Source organism: Balaenoptera ricei, chromosome 4, assembly GCF_028023285.1.
Source record: "Balaenoptera ricei isolate mBalRic1 chromosome 4, mBalRic1.hap2, whole genome shotgun sequence".
In the NCBI taxonomy this organism is placed as follows: Eukaryota; Metazoa; Chordata; class Mammalia; order Artiodactyla; family Balaenopteridae; genus Balaenoptera; species Balaenoptera ricei.
In genome coordinates, this window is record NC_082642.1 from 86,996,149 (window position 1) to 87,020,665 (window position 24,517).

A 24,517-nucleotide genomic window follows, 5' to 3' on the forward strand; every position below is an offset into this window, starting at 1 on the left:
ATGAGCCCCCCCAAATATGTCCAACTTCATTTGGGACAGTTTAGAAGTCCATACTCAAGGAACAACACCCAATACTCAGTTTTCTTAGCCCAACCAATTCAACACTGAGAGAAGCTTCCAGGGATGCAGGCTCTCCTCATGAGGTGTCCTGTCCACCTCTGAGGTCAGTTTGGCCTCCATCCATTGAAATGACTCCCCAAAGACTCACTGCAACCTCTGAGGAAGGTGAGTCCGGAGTCACTTTCCTGCCAGTCAAAGGAAGGACAGTCATTTGGAGAAATCTCCAGAGAGTGTTGCCTCTAGGAGTAATGATGGGCCTTGACGTGTATATTCAAGACCTCTGGGTTCAAGTCCAGGGTTTGCCACTTACTACTGGTGACTTGGGACCAATCTCTTGATTTCTCTTGAACCTACCCTACCCCCCCCCCCGTAAATTGGGGGTTTATTCAACATTCATTCAATACACACTGAGCACCTACCAGTGCCAGGTAGAGCTGTGGTAAAATTTTCCCCTCCCTACTTCCCAGGCTATTGTGAGGACCAGACCAGCAGGGATCTGAATGGCTGTCAGTGGTGGGGATACAGGGATGCTGTTTCTACTCTAAGATTCCCATGGCGTGGGAGACATTTATTTCCTCAGCCTGTCCTTTACTCCTCCAGACCTCATTCTCTGATCTGATGCCAAAACAATGTGATTGGATCTCATGTTTTTCACGATTTTCCATCACATCGCCCATTTTGAGGGCTGAGTTGGCACCTGAAAAACCATCATCCATGCAAATTGGCAGTCTTCAATTTTCCTATAAAAATGGTGAATGACACGAACTTAGCCTGATCACCCTGTATCCTCAGCGGAGACAGACATACAGAAGATGCTCAATAAATGTGTTGAATGAATGAGTGAATGGGAAATGTTGCCTCCAAAGAAGGGAATTAGTCAAATTAGAATTAAGAGGAAGGACCACTTTTCTATGGGTTTATTTTACCCATCTCCCAATAGCTTAGCATCTTTTCTAATATATTCCTGACTCCATGAATGACTCCAGTTGTGTGTTTCCTCTCTGGCTATGGCATGAAAACCCTTGGGACACAGTGCTCTGTCCAGCTGCCAGACCCGACTTCAGTCCCCTGATCACACCCGTTACACACGCGGGAGGGGACGATGCGTGTGTCCCCTGCCACCCTCAATCTAACTGCCAGGGCCAAGTGGAATATTTTCATCTGGCCTTTCTCCCCTTTCTTTTTTCTCTTAAGCTTCTTCTAGTGATAAAAGCTGAAGCAAATTGAAATTGGCAGCTCTGTGGTCTTCCAGCGACAGGCAAAGTACTAGAGATCATGTGAACCACACTTTTAAAAACTTGAAAAAAAATCTAATCTTGCCTCAATAAAAACGACATCATGTCACTGTAACCGGCAGGGGGGGAAAGGCTTGAAAGTTGCTGGCAGCGGCCCAGCAGAGTTCAGGGGTTCTGTTGGCTGCGCTGAATTCCCACGGGAAAGGTAGAGGGAGAGTACTGCCTTTCAGGTGAGCCTTGGAGGCCCCAGGAAGAGTGGGAGGATGACATAGCTCCCCCCTGAAATCTCCCTTCACTCTCGGCATTGGTGTTCTCACGGCTCAGGGGCTGGCTTCCTCCGTCCCTTTTCCCACCTGCCTTCCCTCTCGATGTAGCTCTTGGCTGTGCACCTCCCTCTGGCTGGCTGACTTGGAGGGAGAGACAACAGCCAGCCTGGGACATCGCAATGGTCCAGACCCAGAGCCAAAGAGGGTGGTACCAAATGCCCCAATTCCACCCCAGTGTGGAGCCTTTGCAAACTCAGCCCTATGTGATCTGAGCCAAAGACAACAATAAAAATGGCAGGTTGGCTGCAGTGGCAACAGCTACCACTGGCCCTTCTGCACGGGAGCTGCGTCAGCCCTGGGGAGGTCAGTCCTGGGAGCTGGTTCCCATAGCAACTCAGTTTACCTTCAGTTGGTAGTTACTGGATGCTACCAGCCATTGGCTGTTCATTAGCGATCCCCGGATGTGTATGCATGGGACAGGTGAGAGTGACTGCCTCTGGGGCGGGGTTTGGGGGATGAGGGCCACGGATGGAAGGGTTACTTTTCAGGATGTACCCTTTGTACTGCTTGAAAATCTTAACCATATGCACTTTTTAGTTAAATCAATGAACAGATAAAGAGAAATCCATTAGCAGCAAATGAACCCTCAGTGATGCCTGCCTCTCCTGACTTCTCAAACTGGGGTACACAGGACGCACAGAGGTACAGAGTGGTCCAACAAGAAGAAATCTGGAACTTCAATTTTCCTTGAAAGGTTGGGCAGAGGGAGCAGATATATTATTTTTATATTAAAAGAAATAGGAATATATGCAGAGTATAATGCAAAATGTACTTGGATGATTAAGAGGAAACATAGTATTTTCATTTGTACGATATGCCATATACCGACAAGCCAACCAACAGGCTAGTGAAGTATTCGGTGCCAGTTCTTGTGCTTCAGGGGCCCTGAGGCTGCAGGGGTGCTTGAGGTGTGTCTGTATCCAGGGGCTGCTCTGTGAAGCTGAGTCTACTTAGTGTCCAGGGACCAAGAGGGGAGGAGGTCAGAAAGTCGGGGCTGGGGGCAGGGGTGGAGCTGAGCTTTGGAGGTTAGGAAGGACCTTGACTGGCAGAGAGCACTGAGCAGGGGAGTTTATGGCCATGTGTTGGTGGCCTGAGCAGAAAGTGGCAGAGGGAAATGTGTGATGCACTGCAGGGAGAAGGGAGGTGGACCCGGATAGCAGAAGACTCTGCTGAGGGGCTGTGGAGCTTAGACTCAACGCAGCCAGCCAGTGCGTCTCAAACTTGCTCCTGAAGCCCCACTTCAAGGTGGAGGGAGGAGCATACACTCCCTGGGGGGTTCAGGAGGTGGCCAGAAGCTGCCCACCACACGGGAGATCTTTCCTAGCAGTGTTAGTTTGACCTTCAAAAATACACCCAAACTCCAATCAACTCTTTGCTACCATTCTGAGCCAAGCCACCTTCATCTCTTACCTGAATGAATGTCATAGCTTCCTAAGCATGATCTCCTTGCCTCCATGCTTGCCTACCCCAGAGCAGCCAAAGCCATCCTTTAATAATATGAAGGAGATCATGTGACCTCTTTGCACAAACCCCTGCAGTGGCTCCCGCCTCCCTCAGAGCACAGCCAGGCCGTTAGAATGGCCCAGAGCCTGCCCCATCCAGCCCTGCCACTCTCTACATCCCCTCCCTCTCCCTCCCATTCCCCCTCGGTTACTTGGAGCCAATCACTCTGGCCTCCTTGTTTTCCGAGAGCACATCGGCCAGACATGGTCCTGCCTCAGAGCCTTTGCACTTGCTATTTCCTCTCTTTAAGAAGCTACCCCCCAGACTTTCACGTGCTGGCTCCCTCCTCTGTTTCAAGTCTTTTCTCTAAGGCCTTGGCTGACTGTGCCATTTAAACCTGCACCTCCTGGTACTTCCTTCTCCCCGTCCCTGCTTGATTTCTCTCTCTAGTACCTGTCATCTTTTAATATACTCTCTTACCCATTTATTTATTTTGCTTGTCTACCTCTCCATCTAGAATGTAGGCTCCAAAAGAGTAAGGATTTTTTAGATTTTTATTTATTTATTTATTTTTTAAAATTTCTGCTTTTCTACCATGTAAAGTCATGCAACTCCTCCTTAAGAAAAGTTCCATTAATAAGTATAGAAGGAATGAGGGAAATGATTAGACTACCCCAGGAATGATTGCCACAGGCAAGATCCTCTGATGGACTCTAAAATTAGTGGGCAGAAGTGTAAGCAGAAACAGAATATTTGAGTAGTCTTGAAGTAACACCCCCCAAACATTTAGGAAATACAAAGGGGAAAATTCTAACTGTACAGCGGCCAGTTCTGGTGGAAACCATCTTCACCTCGTGATCATGGTCAACAACAGCAGTGAAATAGAGCAGCATTGTACAGCCCCTGACATGCTGCCCTGGAAAGGGCTCACCAGCCCTGTGCCATTCTCCTTAGCGACAAAGCTCCTCTATATAATTGTGAGAAAACATCAGACAGACCCCAGTGAAGGACGCTCCCCGAAGCAACTGACTAGTACTCTTGTCGTATCATGACAGACAAGAAAAGACTGTGGAATTGGCACAGGTTGAAGGGGGACTAAAGCGACAAGATAACTAAATGTACTGTGGACCCTGGATGGGATCCTGGAACAGGATGAAATACAGTAGAGAAAATGATGAAATCCAAAACAAATCTATAGTTTGTACCAAGATTATTTTTCGATGATCAGTCCATGGTTATATAAGATAACCATGTCACCAGGGTGGGGTGTGTAACAGAGGCGAAGCTGGTTAAATGGTATAAGAGAGCTGTACTATTTTTGCAACTTTTCTGTAAGTCTAAAATTCTCTCAAAAAAATTTTAAGGGTCGTTGGAGTCAAATTTGGCAGTTATTTTTCACTGAACTCTAGGCTTTGGGGCTGAAAGTAGGGAAAATAAGTCTAGGAGTTACTATTAAGAGTGGAATTGTGGGGCTTCCCTGGTGGCACAGTGGTTAAGAACCCCCCTGCCAATGCAGGGGACACGGGTTCAAGCCCTGGTCCGGGAAGATCCCACATGCCACGAAGCAACTAAGCCCACCGTGCACCACAACTACTGAGCCTGCGCTCTAGAGCCCATGAGCCACAACTACTGAAGCCCGTGAGCCTAGAGCCCATGCTCCACAACAAGGGAAGCCCCCGCTCGCCGCAACTAGAGAAAGCCTGTGCGCAGCAACGAAGACCCAACGCAGCCTAATTAATTGATTAATTAATTTAAAAAATAATAATTTTAAAAAAAGCAGAATTGTGGAAGAAGGGTCTCCACAATTAGTTGTTCGAGCGACAGCCCTGCATGGTATCTTTTGAGTCCTCTTTCCCCACCATGACCCAGTCAGTCGCCAAGACCTGAACCTCTTTAATCCGTTCCCCCCAGCCCTCCAGCCCCCCTTTAATGAAGGCAGGTCTCCACCCTCTCCTCTGCCAGGGCCTCCCTTGCACCCGGTGAAAACGGAAGAGGGTAACGAGTGGGACTCTGGAGAAAGGGTGCCCCTAAAAGCCCATAAAGAGAATCCCTTGCACACCACTGACACAGAGTGACCAGACAGGTGGGAAGAAAACGAAGGCACATGACATGGAAACCAAGGGGGAAAAGTTGCCTGACCTCTCAGCAAGTGAAAGGGAAAATCAATACAACTCAAAAGGCCCAGTCGTGGTCACGCCACACAATCTTTATTCAGTGAGAGAAAGCGGTGGGCCCCGCACAGGGTATCAAAGACTGAGAGCCCACATTATCTCCATTTTTTCCTCAAAGAACCCAGCATATTTGGGTGTTTTTCTTTTTTTAATCTGCCCCCTTTCACTTATTGTCTCAGGGTAAATACTTGTGATTCATAAATGCCTGAAGAGTGAATCAGTATTCTCCTGTTCAGACCAGCAGAGGCCAAATCCAACAATAGCCCACAAGGTATTATTAATCATTAAATAGGCACATATTGGAACACTCAGGTGAAGGAGCCATTTTTCTTTTCTTTCTTGTCTTTTTTTTTTTTTTTTTTAAGGAAATTAACAAAACCCAAACCTTGAGTTTGAACTATTTAGAAAAAGAAATGTGTTTTTTGTTTGTTTGTTCGGCTTTTGGTTTTGGGGTGGGTTTTGGGTTTTGTTTACCACTAAAGACTTAGTCAAATTCAAGGCAAAAAGAGCAAATATTTCAGGTGGGAGAATGTTCTTTCCTTTGGAGTCTTCCTTCAGCCATTAAACAATGGACTGAGTGTCAAATTGCAGCACTCACTTTTTCCACATTCACATGCCCAAGAAAAATGGATGTTCTCAGCCATGGTTGGTCAGTGCAAGAGTCCCTGGCAGTACTGCTATGCTGTAGCCGTAACCTGGGTGCAAACTCGCAGGTGGGGAAGCTCGGACCACACCTGCTCTATCGAAGAAGAAACCGAGTCATGTCAAACATGGCCTTAAGCACAACCATCCAACCATCACAGGGCCTCCCTCTGACCCTCCCTTCTCCTATACACACTAAGGTCCCCTAGGTTCAAAACTGGGGCTCCTCCCTGTATGGAAGGTAAATCAATGGCATCACCTTCCAAAGACGAAGAAATGCTGATACATTAGTGACTTAAAAATAATATTTCTTAGGAATTCCCTGGTGGTTTATTGGTTAGGACTCCAAGCTTCCACTGCAGGGGGCATGGATTCAATCCCTGGTTGGGGAACTAAGATCCCACAAGCCACATGGCATGGCCAAAAAAAACTTTTTTTTTCTTCTTAGGAAGCACCTCTGATAAAAGATATCTAAATAGACAGATGAACAATCTAGGACCTGCCATTGTAGGCCCACAGAACTACGATGGTCATGTGTCCCAGTTTTTATGCCAATTGTCCTGACATAATTGTTAATAGCATTCGTTTTCACTCTCAAAAGTGTTCCAGTTTAGACCATAAATTATATGGGCATCTACAAGCAGGAAAGGTCTCAGACGTTCGTCTTTCCCACCCATCTTACCTCATGGAAGTGTGACTGGCATCCAGGGAGGGCCTGCCCATGTTTACTCTTTTGGATGAAGTGTCCCTCGACAGCCCTTCCCGGTCCCTCGTGTTGTCGGCGAGGGGGAACGAATCCCCCTCCAGTCCACAGCCTGTGTGCCTGGCCCCTGCCGATGCCCTTGCCTCCATCTAGAGCTCTACTTTCCATGGGCCTGAGGCTCATTTTAATTATTCCAGGCAGGGCTACACCAAGGTCTGCACCTGCCCACAAACAAAGCCACCAGAGTGCTTAGATGGTAGAGACCCTCCTCCCTGGAAAAGAAGAAGAAGCCAGCTAATTTTTTAGGTTCCTCCTGGTCCCACAGCCTTTGATTCATAAAAGACTGCTGAAGCTTTTGATTTGTCAAATACCTGTAGACCAATTTATCACAGTGGTTGTCCATCCATTTCTTTGAGAATATTAACATCTGAATATTTTTTAAATGAATGAGTGTCTATCTTGTATGCCAGATATAAATATAAACATATATATGGCATATATATAGCAATATGATAAAAGCATCTGAGAACTTATATGGTATTTACAATATGCCAGGCACTGTTCTAAACATATTCCATATATTAGTCCTCCTAACAATCCTATAAGGTAAGTACTATGAATTTCTCCCCATTTAACAGGCAAGTAAAGTGAGGTACAGAATAGTCATGTCACATAGCTAGAAAGTGAATAAGCTGGAACGTGAACCCAGGCAGTCAGGCTCCAGAGCCTTTGCTTTTTCGCCACTTTGAACATATATAGAGATATGCGCTCAACATTCCTAACAAATAATCACCGGGTCAGTCAAATCTCAGCTGTAAAACATTGAGGAAGGTGCTATTTAAATATAAGAGGCCATTTCACCTCGACTTTACAGCCCCCTTTATCAATAATGCTCAGCATCGTAAAACAACAGGTGTGTTGGGGTCCTCTATAAAAACAGGTGTTTTTGTGTGCTGTATTGACACTTTTTTAACCCAGTGTGTCTGGGCGTGATTCCTACATATTCTTGGTTACACGCAATCTTCCACGGGGGGCTGGCATGCATAGGGAGAGTGAGGGCAGGAGAAGAGGTGAGCAGTGGTCCTTCCTGGGGACCAGGTGTAGGCTTCCGCACCTCCCAGTGACTGCCCACCAGACTCACCTTTCCCAGGTATCCTCCTTGTTTTCTTTCCGTCTTCCAGCAGGACCAGTGATCTCTCCCGTAGCCTTTTTCCTTTCCATCTGCTGCCCAGTGGTGGAACCTGCCTGCTTACATCTTACTTATTAACTATACGTAGATATGGCAGACTGCGATTACAGTAGAATTGTTTGGGAGCTCAATATCTCGCTCCTTCCCACGTACCTTACCCTGGGAATTGCTTTGTACTTTCGTATTGCCGTGTGCTGGTGTGTCTTTAATAACCATCAATAAAGATAGGCCTGGGAAAACACAGCCGTAGATGCCTCTCAATTCTCCTGATTGTAACAGAGGAGAGCTGTCCGCAGGGGTGTCCCTGCTGCCCAGAGGTGCTTACCTGGAGTCGTCGAAGTAAACCCACTCCCGGGACTCAGCAATCAAGGAAAATTTAGAAAAGTACGCTGACCCTCTCAGGGGTCCATTGAATTGCCAGTAAAACATTTTTTTAAGTCGAATTCCACTCGTGCATTTATTGTCCAAATATTTGGGGGTGCCAACTCTGTGAAAGATATTATAACAGACACCGTAAGGAGTTTCTTTGCTTCTTTATCAGAGAAGCAATAGAGATGAAGAATGTGGAGAGTAAAGGGGCAATTTTTATAATATAAACCTGGGATGTCGCCCCTCTGTACAGATGGATAGCATTTGAATAGCAGGAAAGGATGGAAGTAACTGTCAAAGTAGACATGTAGTTTTGCCCTCCACATAGTAGGTGCTCGCAAATAGTCATTGACCTGAATTAAGTTAAACAGGCAACTGGAGATGGGACGGCTTTCACCCCTGACGGGATTGTCTGGCTACCATCCACACAGGTTCGCTCCATACAAAGAAGACAAGCTGAAACTCCACCCTCTGTCCAGATGACTTGGAGTTCTAGACACCAAGTCCAGGTCTGTCCCAGGGGCCGGGACTTTGAGGATAAGTGAGGAGGGTGTAGAGGGTTGAATAGCCCCCCAGGCCAGGGAGCTCAAATACTTGAACGTGAGTACCAGGTCCCTCTGTGACTGTGGGAGCCTGGTGAGATAAAGGCCACAGCTGGATCCGTGGATGAGACCCGCACAGCTTGGCAACCTGCTCCAGGAGACAGCCAACGCTCAGGGACTTTATCAAGAGAGCTCCATCGGTCAGGGCAGGAGGTGCCGCCACTCACAGCCTCCAGGTTCCTCTCCGATTTCAGTCAAGGGGCCTGTAGAAGCCCAACCCTGCAAAAGGAGCTTCCTCTCCCCTACTTTCCAGAGTAGAGGCAGAGTTGGGCTGAGGGGACCCAGAATGCACTGCAATATGTGGGCAGTTGCCCACACGGTCAGGGAGCTGGAGATGAACCCTGGGTCCTCGGTCCTTCCCCTGGCACTAGAAGAATTTGATGTGCTTGCCTTCCCCTCTGCTCTGAGTCACCCTGCCGCCTCCTCTCCAGGACGACCACCCTCAGACTGGATACAGAACAGGATGCAGTCTCCATACTGCCCCCATTCCCTGCCATCACCCCAAACAATCCCACCGCTTTTTCTAGTCTGTGGGCTCTTGTGTTATGCTTATAGCAATACAAAAGCATAGAACAAATAACTAGCGAGGAAAAGTGATGTCGGTTCCAGAGTTCCACAGGCCCCTCAGTCACAGGCCCGGTCTCCCTTCCTGAGATCTTCCAGGAAGCCTCTCAGAAGGTACCAGATGCTGAACTAAGCAGCTCAACCTCAGCCCAGTGAAAACTATGGTCATCAATTTTCCATGTCCTTTCCGGAACCTGCTCAGTCATCTTCTTGCTAAGTGGGATTCCTTCCCCTCACCTTCTCCACCCTGGCTTCCTGCCACAAGAAAGTACCCTTCCTCCTTGCTCCCCGCCCAAGATGTGTCCTCCGGATTACTGATACTCTCTAACAAATTGACAGTCATCTCCCTTCTTCCCTCTGCTCCAGTTTCTTGACATCTTATTCTTGCCGGTGGCTGAAGGAAAGTCTGTTCTCTCCTGGCCTCTAAGCTCCCTGCCCTGTTTCTCTAGAGGTACAACTTTCCAGGAAGCTTGTCTATCCTATATCCTGTGCCCTCAACAGCCCATGGTGTCCTGAACTAATCACTTGAATCCTCTCTCTCCCCCTCCCTGGGCCTTCCACCATGTCTTTCTAGGCTAGGTTATAAGGCTATATATAAGGACAAAATGCTGTAATGAACTATAAAGTGCCTTGTCCACTGTCAAATACTACAAGGCAAGAAGACAGGTACCCTCCGACTCTGTGGAAGAGACCAGAAGCTCCCGAAATGCTAGAACCCACCAGAGTCTTAAGTGGCAGTTGTGGCAGCTGCCCGGACTGTCTTTTCTTGTTCCCTAAGTCCGATACCTAAAAGGAAAACGTATATCTCACATGCAAATACCATCTCTCTACCACTTGGAAAAATTCATTCTTTTTCTCACCTCTCCCTCTGCTATTCTATGTGGCCCCTGCGAGCGGCTTCCGGTCTCCTGGAACTCAGAAATCAAGATCTCTTCTTTTCCAGAGGTCACAGGGTGGTGAGCAAATTCTAGAGGGAATCACGGTGCAGCAAGCCTGGCATTTAACCACGCTGTGTGTTGGGCATATTCTGTCACACCACCACACTCGCGTACCAGCAGGCAGCTCCGGTTCTCAACCGGAAAATCCATCTTTGGTGGCAATGTTAGTCACTTGCTGTAGATGATATTTCAAAATGTTCTTCTCATACAGATACAGAGGGGCGCGTTTCTGGACTGGTGGGTAGGAAACTCGAGCCTAATTCTGGCCTTCTCTTCCCTCTCTGGAGAGGCTGTTACACCTTAGTCCAGTCACTTCTTCCTAGGCTCAATTTTCCTTTGCATTCAATGAACGGACCCATTAAGCCACCTGTTAGGTCTCTTACTTTGCCTCCCCTACCCCTTTCCTGTAAGCCGAGGAAAATAAGCAAGGGTAACAATGACAGTGACTTCGATTTAAAATATGCCTTATACATTCATCCCATGTCACTTTCTGGCCCTAAGTTTTATCCAAATGATTCTCTTGGTTAGTTGCATTGTTTTTGTTTTTGATTTTTTGAGAAATTTGATCTGATGTCACAATTTGAGCAGCTATCAGCAAGCCCAGCAAACCCATGTCCTGGGTTTAAAGGGGCTAAGACTTCACCCCACCTTCCTGAGTCTTCCAGAGGCCCCTACAGGCACCAGCCCCCGTGCAGTTCTGAGCCTTTCACACACAAGGGTGCAAGTCAGCAAACGTGCAATCCCTCAGAAATGCCTGCCTTCATCCCTGGGCTTGCAGGCTTGCCTCACCGCAGCCCTGCTCAGAGAATAAAAGGTTAGCTGAGAGCACATTTAGAGCCTGCCCGCCATGGCTGCTGCGGCCAAATGTGGGAGTTAAGCTGTCCCTGGTGCCCTGCCCCCGCCCCATGGGAAAGGCTTTCCTGGCCACCATCCTCTTTTTGGGCCCATTAGAAAAGTGCACATTCCCTTGGTCCCACTGGCTGTGGTCAAGTTTTCCAAAGGGCTGGGGGGAAGCAGAAAGCATTACAGTCTGCTATGAGCCAATGCTTAAAACTTCGTTTTTCCACCTTCACCCGCGATTTGCAGTTCGAGGTCCCAGCTTGGCCAGAAACCAACTAGGCAGTTTTGTTTAGAAGTGGCAGCTTATTTTTATCAAAGATGGAATGCAGAGCTGCGGTCGTTTCGAATGCTACTGCATGGCACCCAGGACTCTTGCTGCAAGCATTCCTGAGTCCTCTTCTGTCGGTAGACACCTGGCTTTCTTGTCTATCCCTTTCTCCACCCAAATGCTGGGTGCAGAGCCGCTCAAGTACCTAAAAGTTAAGGGAAAAAAAGTTCTGGAAATTCAAAGTATCTTTATTAAAGTGTCTATTTTATTTTATTTTATTTATTTATTTATTTATTTATTTATTTACTTAAAGTGTCTATTTCAAATCCAAGTTCTGGCAGTGATCACAACTCTATAAACCCATCCTCAGTTTCCCAAAGCCCACAGCACTGTGGCGTGATGGAAAGGGCTTCGAGCTGGCTTCTGGCCCCCACTCTGGCCCTATGTTGCTTGAACCAGTCCCTGGCCCTCTCTGGGCCTTAAGAGTACCCACTTGTAATCAGAGATTGCCTGGAACAGCTTCCTCAACGTTTCTGGGTCAAAAAAGCTTTGAGATTCTGCTAAAAGCTGTGGACCTTCTCCTTGGGGGCGGCGGGGGAAGGATGCATTTGTTCATTCATTCAAAAAGTATTTATTAAGCTCCTGCTAAATATGCATGGAGAGACATAATTTTGAATTCCATTTCAGGGGGTTCCCTGGGGGTTCATCGTGAACCTTAAGGTCAGAAATCCCGGTCGTGAATTATGCTGTGATGAGCATATATGGACTCATCTAGAAGGACCACAATAATGATTTTAGTAAAGGATCACAAAACTACCAGTCAGGTAGATGCCAGAAGATGAAGGCAGCAAGGCAATCATTACACCATGCAGGTGACGCCTGGCTTCCCTCGCCTTCTCGGTGCCCCCAGCCAGCACGCGCGAGGGCAAACACGCGCGCACACCGGGGCAGGAATGTGCTGTTTCTGGGCACTTGTAATGTGGGGAGCTGGCTGCAGCCCTACAGGGACAAACATCTCTTCTATCCTGGGCTTTATTTTTCTCACGGTCTCTGAAAGGGCTGCGATCAGGTGATAGGTGTGGGACTGCTCCCTGTACAGGTGCGGAGCAGGTATGGAGGGGAGGGGAAAATCCGCCCAGTGTGTACTTACTCAAAGCTCTTTCAATAGCCCTCCCAGGATAGCTCTTGGCAGGGCAGCTACCACGTCCCTGGCAGGCTGCAGGGAATCTGAGTGTGAGAAAGTCAGTCAAGCGGAGGAAAAGGGGAAAAAAAAAAAAAAAAGCTTCAAGTCCTCAGGCAAAATACCTTTTTTCTTCTTCTCTCACTCTTTCTCCTTTCTTTAGCTTTAAACCAAACCCACAAACCATTCCGATACCCAGGGACAAAGGGGTGTCTCACTAGAGATGCGGTTATTTGTTTTATGGTTTAAAGCAAACAGGTGATGCAATAAGATGGAGAAAAATCACCCTTCATGGGGCAGAAAGGGGGAAGGAGACAAACACAGCAGCCCCTGATTGTATTTATTGGGCATGATACAGTGGGAAAGATTCCTGGTGTTTTGCTGGTCTCACATGGGGATCAAAGAAATGACCTCCGCTGATGAACAGGGTTCAGTTTTCTCTGTGCTTTGGGGGGAGGGGCGGAGGGGATGAGGAAGACGGAAAAATAAAGGCTGTTTCTCTCTAAGAAGAGCTTTCCAAATCCAAAAGGCTTTTCTTGAGTTTAGGAGCTTAGTTACCCATTTGAGAAGGTGCGGAGAGTGTCCCGTTGGTTGGTACTGTTTTCACTGCCCAGGATAAGGATGCTGAAAAATAGCCTCTGAGCACATTTGCAAAGAAAGTTTCTACTTGAATGGTTGGGATGGAGGGCTGACAATTTCATGGCTTGGTTTTTTGTTTGTTTGTTTATTTGGTCCAGAAACAAATTCATGGCAAAATTTTGACCAGCTCTCTCTATCTGAAAATGTGTGTGTGTGTGTGTGTTTAAATTATTTGCTCATTCTACCAGTCTAAGCACTCCTAAAGTGGCAGTAAACGAGTTGTTGATTAACTATTTGGCCAATGAGGCTGTTTTAGGCACTGCAGTGAGACCATAACTTGACTATGTTCAACATTCTCCACGCACCTTCAGGGTGCCAAATCCTCAGGAGATGACAGAATCAGGGGAAAAGAAAAAAAAAAAAGGCTCTTAGGCTAGAAGGGACACGGGGTGGCATGCCCTGCTAGTTAATTAGGGCCCAAGAGAAGACAGCAGTCAATGTCATAGCAGAGTTTAATAGAGGAAGTCACTGGCTCTCATAGATTTGGGGGTAACCTGGAAAGGGTTAACAATCTTCCCTGGGAAGATTTTCATTCCTTGGAAGAATCTGGGTCAGAGTATTTATGCAGTTTTTAAAAAGTCAGATGCTGAGCAGAAGCATTTTAAGAAGCTTGCAAAGTCTGTACAGCAGAAAGCAGGGTAACTCATAGTCTCATCACCTTTCACCAAGAGGATGTCAAACACACAGGGAAACTCCACTTTTTTCAAAAGCAACAGACAATTTTCTGTCATCACCACTTTTCCATCTGTTTAAAATAAGAAAGAAAAGTCCTTCCCCACTGGCCCAGGTTGCAGGTCAACAAAGGAGGCATTGTTCATCATTTCTTCAGAACATGATAGGGCACAGCCCACTCTGCAGTGTGTAAAGAAAACACAGAAAAATCCCAGAGAGTAGCTTGAGGGGCAAGAGTGAGTAAACTCAGCCTGCAATGAGGTACAGGTTTGGCTGCAGAATTGAGGGCTGTCCTGGAAGACGGAAATGAGGCTTGGAAGGTAAATTCGGTCCCAGTCACAAGGATTCCTTGGTTGGACTCCAGGTTGTGGGGGAACATTGCAGTAAAGGGTAGGCAGGTTTCTGCAGAACTTGGATCATTGGACAATGTGCAGTCAACGCCCAGGTGAGCTAGTTCTAGGCAGGTGCTTCCGGGTGAGTGTCAGCCTACACCTGTCACCTAGGAACCTCCTTTACTGGTTTGAACCTCCTAACTGGGCCCTCTGCCTCTGAACCTTGCAAACCACTCTCCACGTTTTCCCGGAGCCATCTTTCTAAAGGAGAACTTTGATGTCCCTTCTCTGCTCGAGAGCATTTCATAGCTCTCCACTGTCTGAAGATAAATCCAAAGTCATTTAGCAAGATGTTTAAGGGCCTTAAGTCTCCTCCTCCTCCAGTGCCTTCTTACACTCCTGGCTGTCACACACCCTAGGCTCCAGACCATGTTCCCTGAATAAAGACCTCAAGTTCCAAAGTCTAGGTTTTCAGTGCCATGGGTACTGCCATCCTCCCCAGCCCCATGACTCACTACATTTCCAATGCCCCAATCCTACCTATTTTTCAAGATACAAAGCACAGGACACCTCCTCCAGGAATTTTTCCAGGATACCCCAATTTATGAGTAATTCAATTATCCTAAAACTTCATAGCATTTTACTTCTATCTAGACACATAACTGTCTCTCTTGAACCTAGGACCTACAAAAGGAATATACGTGGAAATAGGCAGGTATCAGCTGCACTTAAGAGTTCAGTGTCTCTCTGCCCTAGGCTCCCTGAGGGCAATAACTATTGTATTTATCCCTGTACCCCCTCATATAGACCAGAAATAGTGTTGCCCATACAGGTGTGGTTCAGTGTTTCTTTTAGGTTCTCCTGATCTGATGGCCTGGGCCATCATCCAAGCCCTAAAAGAAAGGAATAATAGAGGAATGCTCGGTCATCAATCAGGAAATCAGTCTGTCTGCCTCCAGAGTTGCAACTCCTTACAGGCTGCCATTCTATCTCTCGTCGTGGTAATCCCAGGGTTTAACACAGTGTCTGGCACAGAGCATGCGTTCCGTAATGAAAAGAAGAGAGGGGCTTGCCCAAGGTCACCCAGAGTCGGGAACCGCTGAATCTCATCCGGGACAAGATCTGGTGAAATCATTTACAGCATTATCTCAGTGGGGAGCTCAGAGGAAGGAAGGAATGAAGTGACTGAGAAATGTGTGCCAGGCCTCCGGCGGCCTCTAAGCCTAGGGAAAGGCTGGGAGGGCGGGGGGCGACATCAAACAAGACGCGCTCGGCTCCCGGGCTGCCCCGAGCCGCCCGAGCAGCGCCCCGAGCTCCCGGGCGGCGGGAAGGGCGGAAGGGGTGGGGGCGCGGGGCCCGGCGACCCGGGCAAGCGGGCGGGAGGGAGGGAGGCGGCGGTGGCGGCCGGCCGACCGGCCGGGGCTGTGCGCGTCGCCCGCCCTGCGCGGCAAATCCCCCAGGGAGGCCGCCGCCAGAGCCCTGGCGCTCCCGGCCCGGCGCCCGCCACGTGGCACCCGGCGGCGGCAGCGGCGGCTCCTCCCGGCGCGCGGCCCGGCCAACCGGCAGCACGCAGCCGCCCGCGCCGCCCGCCTCCTCCCGGCCGCCCGCCGGCGGCCTCCCGGGCGCAGCGAGGGGGAGCTGCCCGGCCGCCCTGGACCCGGGGAAAGGGCGGGCGGCGCGAAGCTGCTTTAACCGCAGCCGCCGAGCGGAGGCAGGAGGCTGACCCGGCCGCTTCCTAAGTGCGGTCAGGCATCTCGTGACCGCGGCGGGCGCCGGAGGCCCCGCGGTGGGAGGGAGGGCCGGGGCTGGGAGCAAACAAGAAGGCCCCCACCCCTCCCCCGGGCTGTTGCTAGTGAGGCTTTTGGCAGAGTTAAAACCTCAAGCCCGAAATCAGGGGTGGAGTGGGGGGTTGGAATAATTCCCCACTCTCCACCCCAGGGCGTGCGCTCCCCGCCCGGAAGGGCTGACCTTGGCCCGGCGGAGTTGGTGGGGGTGGTGGGTGGGTGGTAAGCTCCGGGGCTCGGCTCCCGCCGCCCCCTCGGATTCCTGGCCCGGCGGGGACCAGAGGAGGGGGGCCCGGACACACTCACACACACACACACACACACACACACACACACACCCCACACGCAGCGCGCGCCAATGAGCCCCGGCCAAGGCGCAGGGGGCGGGGTTTTCCCAGGCTCGAGCACAGCAGCTGCTATTTACCTTCTTGGCTTCTCCCGGGGACCAGGAACCAGCCCCCGCGCTCCGCCGCCCGCCGCCGCCCCCCGCCTCCCTGCCCCCGGGGCGCGCGCACACACACTCACACACGCACGCACACACACATCCTCCCGGCCCGGCCGCAGCCGCGGCGGCAATAAAACATCCTGGCACGTGCTTCGGCTCCTGGCGCGCCCTCGCCGGCCGGCTGATGTCAAACTGCAGCTCGGCTGGCGTAGCTCTTAAAGGGCCCGCGCGCGCCGGGTGCCGAGGCTGCCCCGGCCGCCCGCGGGGCGAGAAGGAGGGAGAGGCTGCCGCTCGGCTCGCCACCTCAACATGCGGCAGAATCGAGAGCCGGCGGGTGGAAAGGGAAAGGGTGGCGAGGACGCGCGCGCGTCCCTGAGGCATTGCCATGAAAGCCCCCCTTGTTCATCTTTCATTTGAAATTCCATTTCCTTTCTGCTCAGTTGGAAATTATTCTGATTGTTTCCTGGGGAAGCGCGGGGTCCAAGCCCCCAACTCCAGAAGAGAAATGAGGGCCGGGTCGGGGTGGGCGTGTGGGGGGGGGAGGGCGGGGATCAAAAACCACCTTGCTCTAAAAAACCTGCAAATGTAAGATGGAGGCACTTTTTCTGCATGCAAAAGAGGAATTTTTTTGGTCCGTTTTCTGCATTGTCGACTTTCACTCCTCTCCTCCCCCGAATGTGCGGAGTCTGAGCGGCAAATCACTTGGATGTTTCCGTAACTCACACGCTTACACAATTCCCCCCTTTTAACCACTGCAATTATAACCTTTTATCCTTGCCCTTCTAAACCTTTTTAAAAATATATTTCAAATGAACTTATTAGCGTCAAAGCAGCTCTATTACACATGAACGGAAATAAGGAGCAAAGACCCTAGCCCCAAAAGAAATTAACTAGACCAGAGCAAACCCAATGCGGAAAAATCCTCTGTAAAGCAAAGCCCAGCAGGGAGAGTAGCAAAGGGTTAAAATCCTTTTGATTGACGTTGTAGCCTCTGGTGCCCCGGGCTCAGGCGCGCGCCATTGGCCGCCAGGCCTTGTGCCTGGCGGCCAATGGGGGGGCGCGGTCCACGAGCGGTGCCGCGTGTCTCCTCCTCCCATTGGCTGAAAGTTACTGTGGGAAAGAAAGTTTGGGAAGTTTCACACGAGCCGTTCGCGTGCAGTCCCAGATATATATAGAGGCCGCCAGGGCCTGGGGATCACACAGGATCCGGAGCTGGTGCTGATAACAGCGGAATCCCCCGTCTACCTCTCTCCTTGGTCCTGGAATTGCGCTACCGATCACCAAGTAGCCATAAGATATTGTAATAAACCCTCAGCACTTGCTCAGTAGTTTTGCGAAAGTCTCAAGTAGAAGGGACATAAACAAAACAATTTTTTTGTGTGTGAAGAACTCCAAAAATAAAATTCTCTAGGGATTTAAAAAAAAAAAAAGAAAGGAAAAGAAAATGCCAGCTGATATAATGGAGAAAAATTCCTCGTCCCCGGTGGCTGCTACCCCAGCCAGTGTCAACACGACACCGGATAAACCAAAGACAGCATCTGAGCACAGAAAGGTAAGGGCAGTACCTGCATCTCTTGCAGCCCCAAGAGATTAAGACGGGGTTGGGGGCGCCTTTCTCCCTTAAAATCAAGGGGTGAAATGGCAGGTCCCATGGGAACTCAGCGCTCTTTTTTTTTTTTTTTCTCTTTACAGTCATCAAAGCCTATCATGGAGAAAAGACGAAGAGCAAGAATCAATGAAAGTCTGAGCCAGCTGAAAACACTGATTTTGGATGCTCTTAAGAAAGATGTAAGTGAATAATTCTGCTTTTTTTTTTCTTAAATAAAAAACCAAAATACTATTTCTCAGGTATTAGGAATGAAACCCCCTTGCCAGCGGGATCTCCGCCTGTCCTGCATTCTCTGAGGCGGGAGGGCTGAGCCCCTCTAGCCAGGGTCTAGGGATGTCGCCACCACGGCCGGGGTGGGGAGGGACCCCCAGCACTCCGAGGCCGCTGGCGGGGCTCTCACTTTCCTCCCTTGCCTTCTCTTCGGTGCAGAGCTCACGGCATTCTAAGCTGGAGAAGGCAGACATTCTGGAAATGACAGTGAAGCACCTCCGGAACCTGCAGCGGGCGCAGATGACTGGTGAGGGCGGCTCGCCGCGTCCCCCTCTGCGGGCGTCCCTCTCTCCCCGCGGTGATTTCTTCCAGACTTCCGCCCGTGGTTGTGAGAGGCATTCAGCTACATTTTACTGCCTTGGCTCACTCTTGCGTTCCCACGGTCTGGGGCTTATTTATAGCCACAACTCCAAGTTGTTACTGTTCCGGAAAGGGAGGGAGAGAGGTTGTAGCAGCGAGGGCGGCGGGCGGCTTGGCAGTGGGGGAAGCGGGTGGGGGCGAAAGGACTTGGAACCGTGGCGGTTTTTAAGCTGCGTGGAGCCTGGGGTCATCTGGTTTAACACTCCCTCCTCTCCCACTACAGAACGGGAAATAAGGCTAGGATGGTGGAGAAGGGGGGAAGGGCATTATCCAAGGTCACATCGCGCGAGGGTGGGGAGGAGGCAAATCTGAGGCTTGAGATCGGTTTAAATGGAGTGACAGGGAGCGGAGAGGGAGCGTCGCGGGTTCGGTCGCCAAGCTAGTGTGGAGAGGCGGATGGTTTTTCTAAACCCAGCCCGGTAGCCAAGAGGCAGTTCCGCGGGCGGGTGGTCAGGGAGGCGCGCCGCGGGGACCTCCCAGGGCGGAGGCGGCGGCTTCGGGGCCAGGGCTGTTCGGTGACCCGTCTGTCTCCTTCTGGCCCGCAGCCGCGCTAAGCACAGACCCGAGCGTGCTGGGGAAGTACCGCGCCGGCTTCAGCGAGTGCATGAACGAGGTGACCCGCTTCCTGTCCACGTGTGAGGGCGTTAACACCGAGGTGCGCACCCGGCTCCTCGGCCACCTGGCCAACTGCATGACCCAGATCAACGCCATGACCTACCCTGGGCAGCCGCACCCCGCCTTACAGGCGCCGCCGCCACCCCCTCCGGGACCCGGAGGTCCGCAGCACGCGCCGTTCGCGCCGCCTCCGCCGCTCGTGCCCATCCCCGGGGGTGCGGCGCCCCCTCCCGGCGGCGCGCCCTGCAAGCTGGGCAGCCCGGCTGGAGAGGCGGCTAAGGTGTTCGGCGGCTTCCAGGTGGTGCCGGCTCCCGACGGCCAGTTTGCCTTCCTCATCCCCAACGGGGCCTTCGCTCACAGCGGCCCAGTCATCCCAGTCTACACCAGCAACAGCGGGACCTCCGTGGGCCCCAACGCGGTGTCGCCTTCCAGCGGCCCCTCGCTCACGGCGGACTCCATGTGGAGGCCGTGGCGGAACTGAGGGGTTCAGGCCACCCCTCCCCCTAAATTCCCCAACCCACCTCTCTTCCCTCGGGACACTAAACAGGAACTTGGAGGCTGGGAAAGAAGGGAGGACTTTTGTGATTAAGTGGTTACTTTGGTTTTTTTAATTTCTAAAGTTACTTTTTTGTAGAGAGCTGTATTAAGTGACTGACCATGCACTATATTTGTATATATTTTATATGTTCATATTGGATTGCGCCTTTGTATTATAAAAGTTCAGATGACATTTCGTTTTTTACACGAGATTTCTTTTTTATGTGATGCCAAAGATGTTTGAAAATGCTCTTAAAATATCTTCCTTTGGGGAAGTTTATTTGAGAAAATATAATAAAAGAAAAAAAAGAGTGAATGCTCTTATGTCTTAGAACTGATTATTTCAGAATATGTAAAAAAGAAGGTCTCGGGCAGAATTTGAATTATATGTAATCTGAGAATTCAGGAATTGGCTCTTTTGTTATTAAAAGAACATTTTTAAAAATCTGTCCAACCTTCTACCAACCCTCCTTGAACTAAATTCCATTTAATTTGTGAGAGAACCCATCTGATATGGCTTCCCTGATCAATTTGTGGTCAATCTCTTAAAGGATTACAAAAACTTTTCTAGTTGCAATTGGGTAGTTCATTCAGTCCTGGTGCTCATACTGGCTCCTTCTGAGGAGGGTGGAACAGGGCTGAATTCATGAAGTTCATCAATCCAGTACTATTGCCCACTGCACATTTACGGGTGGCTCCTGCACCACTACTGCCCTGGGGTAGCTCACCAACATCCAAGTGAAAACAGTCTTCATAGCTGCAGCCTCCAGCCTTCAAGTGTCAGAGTCTTCCTTTAATTAGTCTTTAGGTGCAGCTAGACATTTTCTGTACCAGCATCTAAAAGTTTGAAATGCCTCTCTGCACCCTCTTCAAGCAAGCTGAGAAGGTCAACAGATTCCTTCTGCCAAGGAACAGCTAGTTAGACTCCCAAGTGGAGCCCGAGTCCAGATGATTAACACCAGACATATGTTTTTGATAAGTTTCTGTGCTTGGCTCTAATAGAGAAAGCATGTGGGGGCCTTGCTGGCAAGCACACAGGCCATCTTCCCCTTTTAATACAAACAGCAAGCGACCCCTTTGCTTGGTCATGCCCCATTTCCAGGCAAGATGTGGGCTCCAGATAGAAGCAAAAGGGTTGTCTCCGGTTTCAGCTCACATAACCCTCCTTAACAAGTCCTAACTCAAAGCGGACAGCTTTAAACTGTGCCAGGATCTGCAGGGAATTTCTTCCAAATCCCATCACAAAGGCTTGTCAGATTTTGTCAGATTTGGCCAGGTGTTTGACTGCATCCAGGTGTTGGGGAAATGAAAACCACGAGCCCTGCGAGACCAGACACATCAGCGGCGCTGTGGGTCTGGCGGACGCGCCTTCCTCCCCCACCGACGGCCAGTCGTCCTCCCTGCCCGGCCCCTCCCGCCAGCCTCCTCTCACCCCCCTTCTTTTGGAAGGGCTTCTGGGAGGAGAAGGATGAGGCGGGAGAGATCAATCTTTGAAGCCTTCCTAACAAAGATAAAGCCAACGATTTTCTGTCTTGTTTCAAAAGCTTTACCTCTCCCCCGCCTAGCTGGTCTTTTCCACAGGCCAGTGTGGAGAGCCGCTCTATCACAGGAATGATCTAGCAGACAGCAGTCAGTTTTCTCAAATACCTTCCACCCAGTTTCAGACCTAGAGTGAGAGGTTTAAAAGATACTTTAAAAATTTTGGCTCCTACTTGCCTCATTTTGTGTCTGTGAAAGGTGTCCAACACACCTTCCCCCCAGAGAAATACACACACATACACACACAGCCTTCTTTATCATATCATTTTTCTGCCGTTTCTCTCTTGTTTAAACACAAACATAATAACAATTGCTCTTTTAAGACACCCATTCCAAGCTCAAATGCTTCACTTGGTAAATCTGTCCTCTGGCTCCACTGGAAGTGTCCCAGCAGAAATAATGGAGACAACAGGATCTCATTTTTATAGAAGTACATTTATGTTCTTAAAAATTGACACACACACAGAGTGAGATCACTAAATCAACTCAAAACTAAATCTCTTTGTCTTTCCCTGTGCTGAAGGGGAACAACTGAAAAGAGTGGATTTTTATTAATATCATCAAAAGCACACAGATATGGGGGGAGTGATTAAGGAAAAGAAGTAAACATTTGTTCGTTTGAAAATAATTAGTAGTTTGAAAATGGTCTTTTTTTCCTGAATTTGGGTTTAAACTAGTAGATGAGGCATTTCTGTACAATATAGAAAGAAAGGGGAGACCCTAGGCCCCAATGGGGATTTTCAGGCTCTTGTGTCAGCCCTGCCACCAAACTCACTGTGTCACTTTGGATGAGTCATTTCCCTTCTCTGGAACATTTCCAAGTCCGTAAAATGAGTGGGTTTCTGTCTAAGGCCTTGTGCCCTCCTGCACCCAGGCTCTTTCTGGAGTAATTAGTTGGGGGAGAGGAGAAGCTTCAATCTGGCCCCCACCCGGATCCTTCGGGCCTGAACTAATTACACAGCCTCGGGTCGCACCCAGCAGCCCCTCTCCCCCGCCCCCGGGCAGTGACGATGGCTCCCGGAGATCAGGCGCGGCTCCCAGCTCCACGTCCGGATGCTGGCCGCCGGCCTCGCTGCCGCGTGCATTAGCCTCTCAATGGAGACCCTCGGGGCTCCGGCCCCCCGCCGTCCCCGGCAGCATCCGGAGCGGAAAAGGCGCTGAACTGGAAGGGGGCTCTCTTGGGTCTAGACGGGCGCCTTCTCTAAGCGGTGAATTGCCGCGACTGGGAGGCGAGACCCATTGCACCCCACGTGTTGCTGGAGTGGGGACCCAGGGGTTAAGCTGGACCCCCTCATCGTCACCGCCGTCCCGGGAAACCTGTCATTAAAGTCAATTAACTTTTCCCACACCCCTTGGCTGGTAACAACCCGCTGCTAGCTTCCTCCCCGGCTCCTAAGTGCAACCAGATGGGCGGCCGAGCTGCCCCCGCCGCGCGCCCGCCGGGGCCGCCGGGGGTTCCAGGGAGGCCGCCAGGGCCCGCGGCCCGGGCGGGGAGCAGGCCGGGGCGGCCACGCCGGGCCAGCCCCGGCGGCCCTGCAGCCAAGGTGGTTTGCTTAGCAGGCCCGGCTGCTTTCTGGCAGGAAATGAATAGCTCCCAGATGAGCTCAGGCAACCTGAGAGGTCGTGAGAACGGCGCGAACCCCCGCCTGTGCAGCCGGCAGCCTGCCAGGCCGCGGGGGGAGCGGGCGGCGGCGGCGGCGGCGGGAGGCCGGGAGGCCCGGCGGGCGGGCGGGCGGCGGCGGGGGAAGAGGGAGGAGGGAGCCGCTGACACACGAGCCCGCGCCCGCTCCCGCTGACAGGCAGGCAGCCGCCCGCGCCCGGCCGCCTCCCCCGCTTCCCCGCCCGGGGCCCCAGCGCCTCCCAAGCAGCAGGCCCTTAGCCGCAGAAACGCGGCCGCCCGGCCCGCCGGGCCCGGGGGTGGGGCCGCCTGCCAGTGTTTTTCCAGTTCCCCCGGTAGCTCCGGGCCGCATTTAGAAGCCGGGAAACTGGGCCGAGGCCAGTGTCAGGGCAGCACAGGCCCTCGCGGCCGCCGGAGCCCTGCCAAGCGGCAGGCCAAGCCTTGGGCGGCGGGGTGGGGTGGGGATGGAGGCGGGGGGGGGGGGGGAATGGAGACGGGGGGGGGCGGATGGAGACGGGGGGAGATGGGGACGGGGGGGGATGGAGGGGGGGATGGAGGCGGGGGGGTGGGGAATGGAGGCGGCGCGGGGAGCGGTCGGGCAAGGGCGGCTCAACGCACACCGTCGTCCCAAAAAAGACAGAGCCGACAGACGGCAACTCGCGACTCCGTAAAAAAGGAATCTCATCTTCGAAAACCCCAGCACCTACTAAGTGCCCAGTAAGCCCCCTGCAAGCGTTAAAAAGATAACACTAAGTCCCACCCAGCCCCTGCCCTCCCAGAGCTCTCACTTTAGCTGGGGAGACAAACAAACATCCAAGTGACTCACCCCCGACCTGATGTGGGACGTGCCAGAAAAGAAGTTTCAACAAAGGGCACCTAAGAACAGAGAGATTGATTCTGATTTGAGAGGAAACCAGGTAAGGTCTTCAGAGAGTTGGCACCTGAAGCGGAGAGGTGACAGATGCGTTCCACAGGAAGAGATGGGAATGGAACTGTGAGGGAAAACGCAGAGAGAGGTAAATATGTAAGTCCAGTTTGGGGGAATTTCAGGAAGTTTGCCATGGTTGTACTGAAATTTTCAAATATATGAATTGGCTCAGAGGTCAGAAACATAGAGCCAAGGTTGACTGCTTCAGTCCTTGGACTGCAGAATAGCCCAGAGGTTAAAAGCACATGATCTGGCTTCAGGTTGTTTAGGTTGTAAGTCCAGGCAAATAACTTATCTTCTCTGTGCCTCCTTTGTACCGTACGTGTCATTTGTACCTCACAGGGTGGTATGGCATAGAGTTGTGAAGATGAAATGCATAAATGCAGGCAAAGCATTTAGAGTGGTGCTTGGCATGTAAGCCCCCAGTGCATGTCAGCTATTAATGATTCCTAAGCCACAATGAGGGATGTTCACCAAACGGGAAAGCCAGCCCTGGCCTTTGCCCAGTGATTTCAGGAGCTGCTTGTAATCGCACCGGGCCCCATGTGAAAGCACCACTGCCTCTCCCTTAGGTTCTGAATTTCATGTATGCATTCAATAATTATTGAACCAGGTACCATGGAAATAAAGGGAGAAGAA

At 50.9% G+C, this 24,517-nt stretch overlaps 1 protein-coding gene across 1 annotated transcript; it reads left to right on the forward strand.

Annotated features, from left to right (window-relative positions):
* The first annotated feature begins 17,584 nt into the window (after positions 1 to 17,584).
* On the forward strand, positions 17,585 to 20,109 carry HES1 (hes family bHLH transcription factor 1). Its single transcript, XM_059922089.1, has 4 exons — positions 17,585 to 17,954; positions 18,095 to 18,190; positions 18,441 to 18,528; positions 19,187 to 20,109. Exons 1-4 carry the CDS (start codon positions 17,847 to 17,849, stop codon positions 19,735 to 19,737), a joined length of 843 nt encoding a protein of 280 aa, XP_059778072.1. The 5' UTR covers positions 17,585 to 17,846; the 3' UTR covers positions 19,738 to 20,109.
* Positions 20,110 to 24,517: the final 4,408 nt, after the last annotated feature.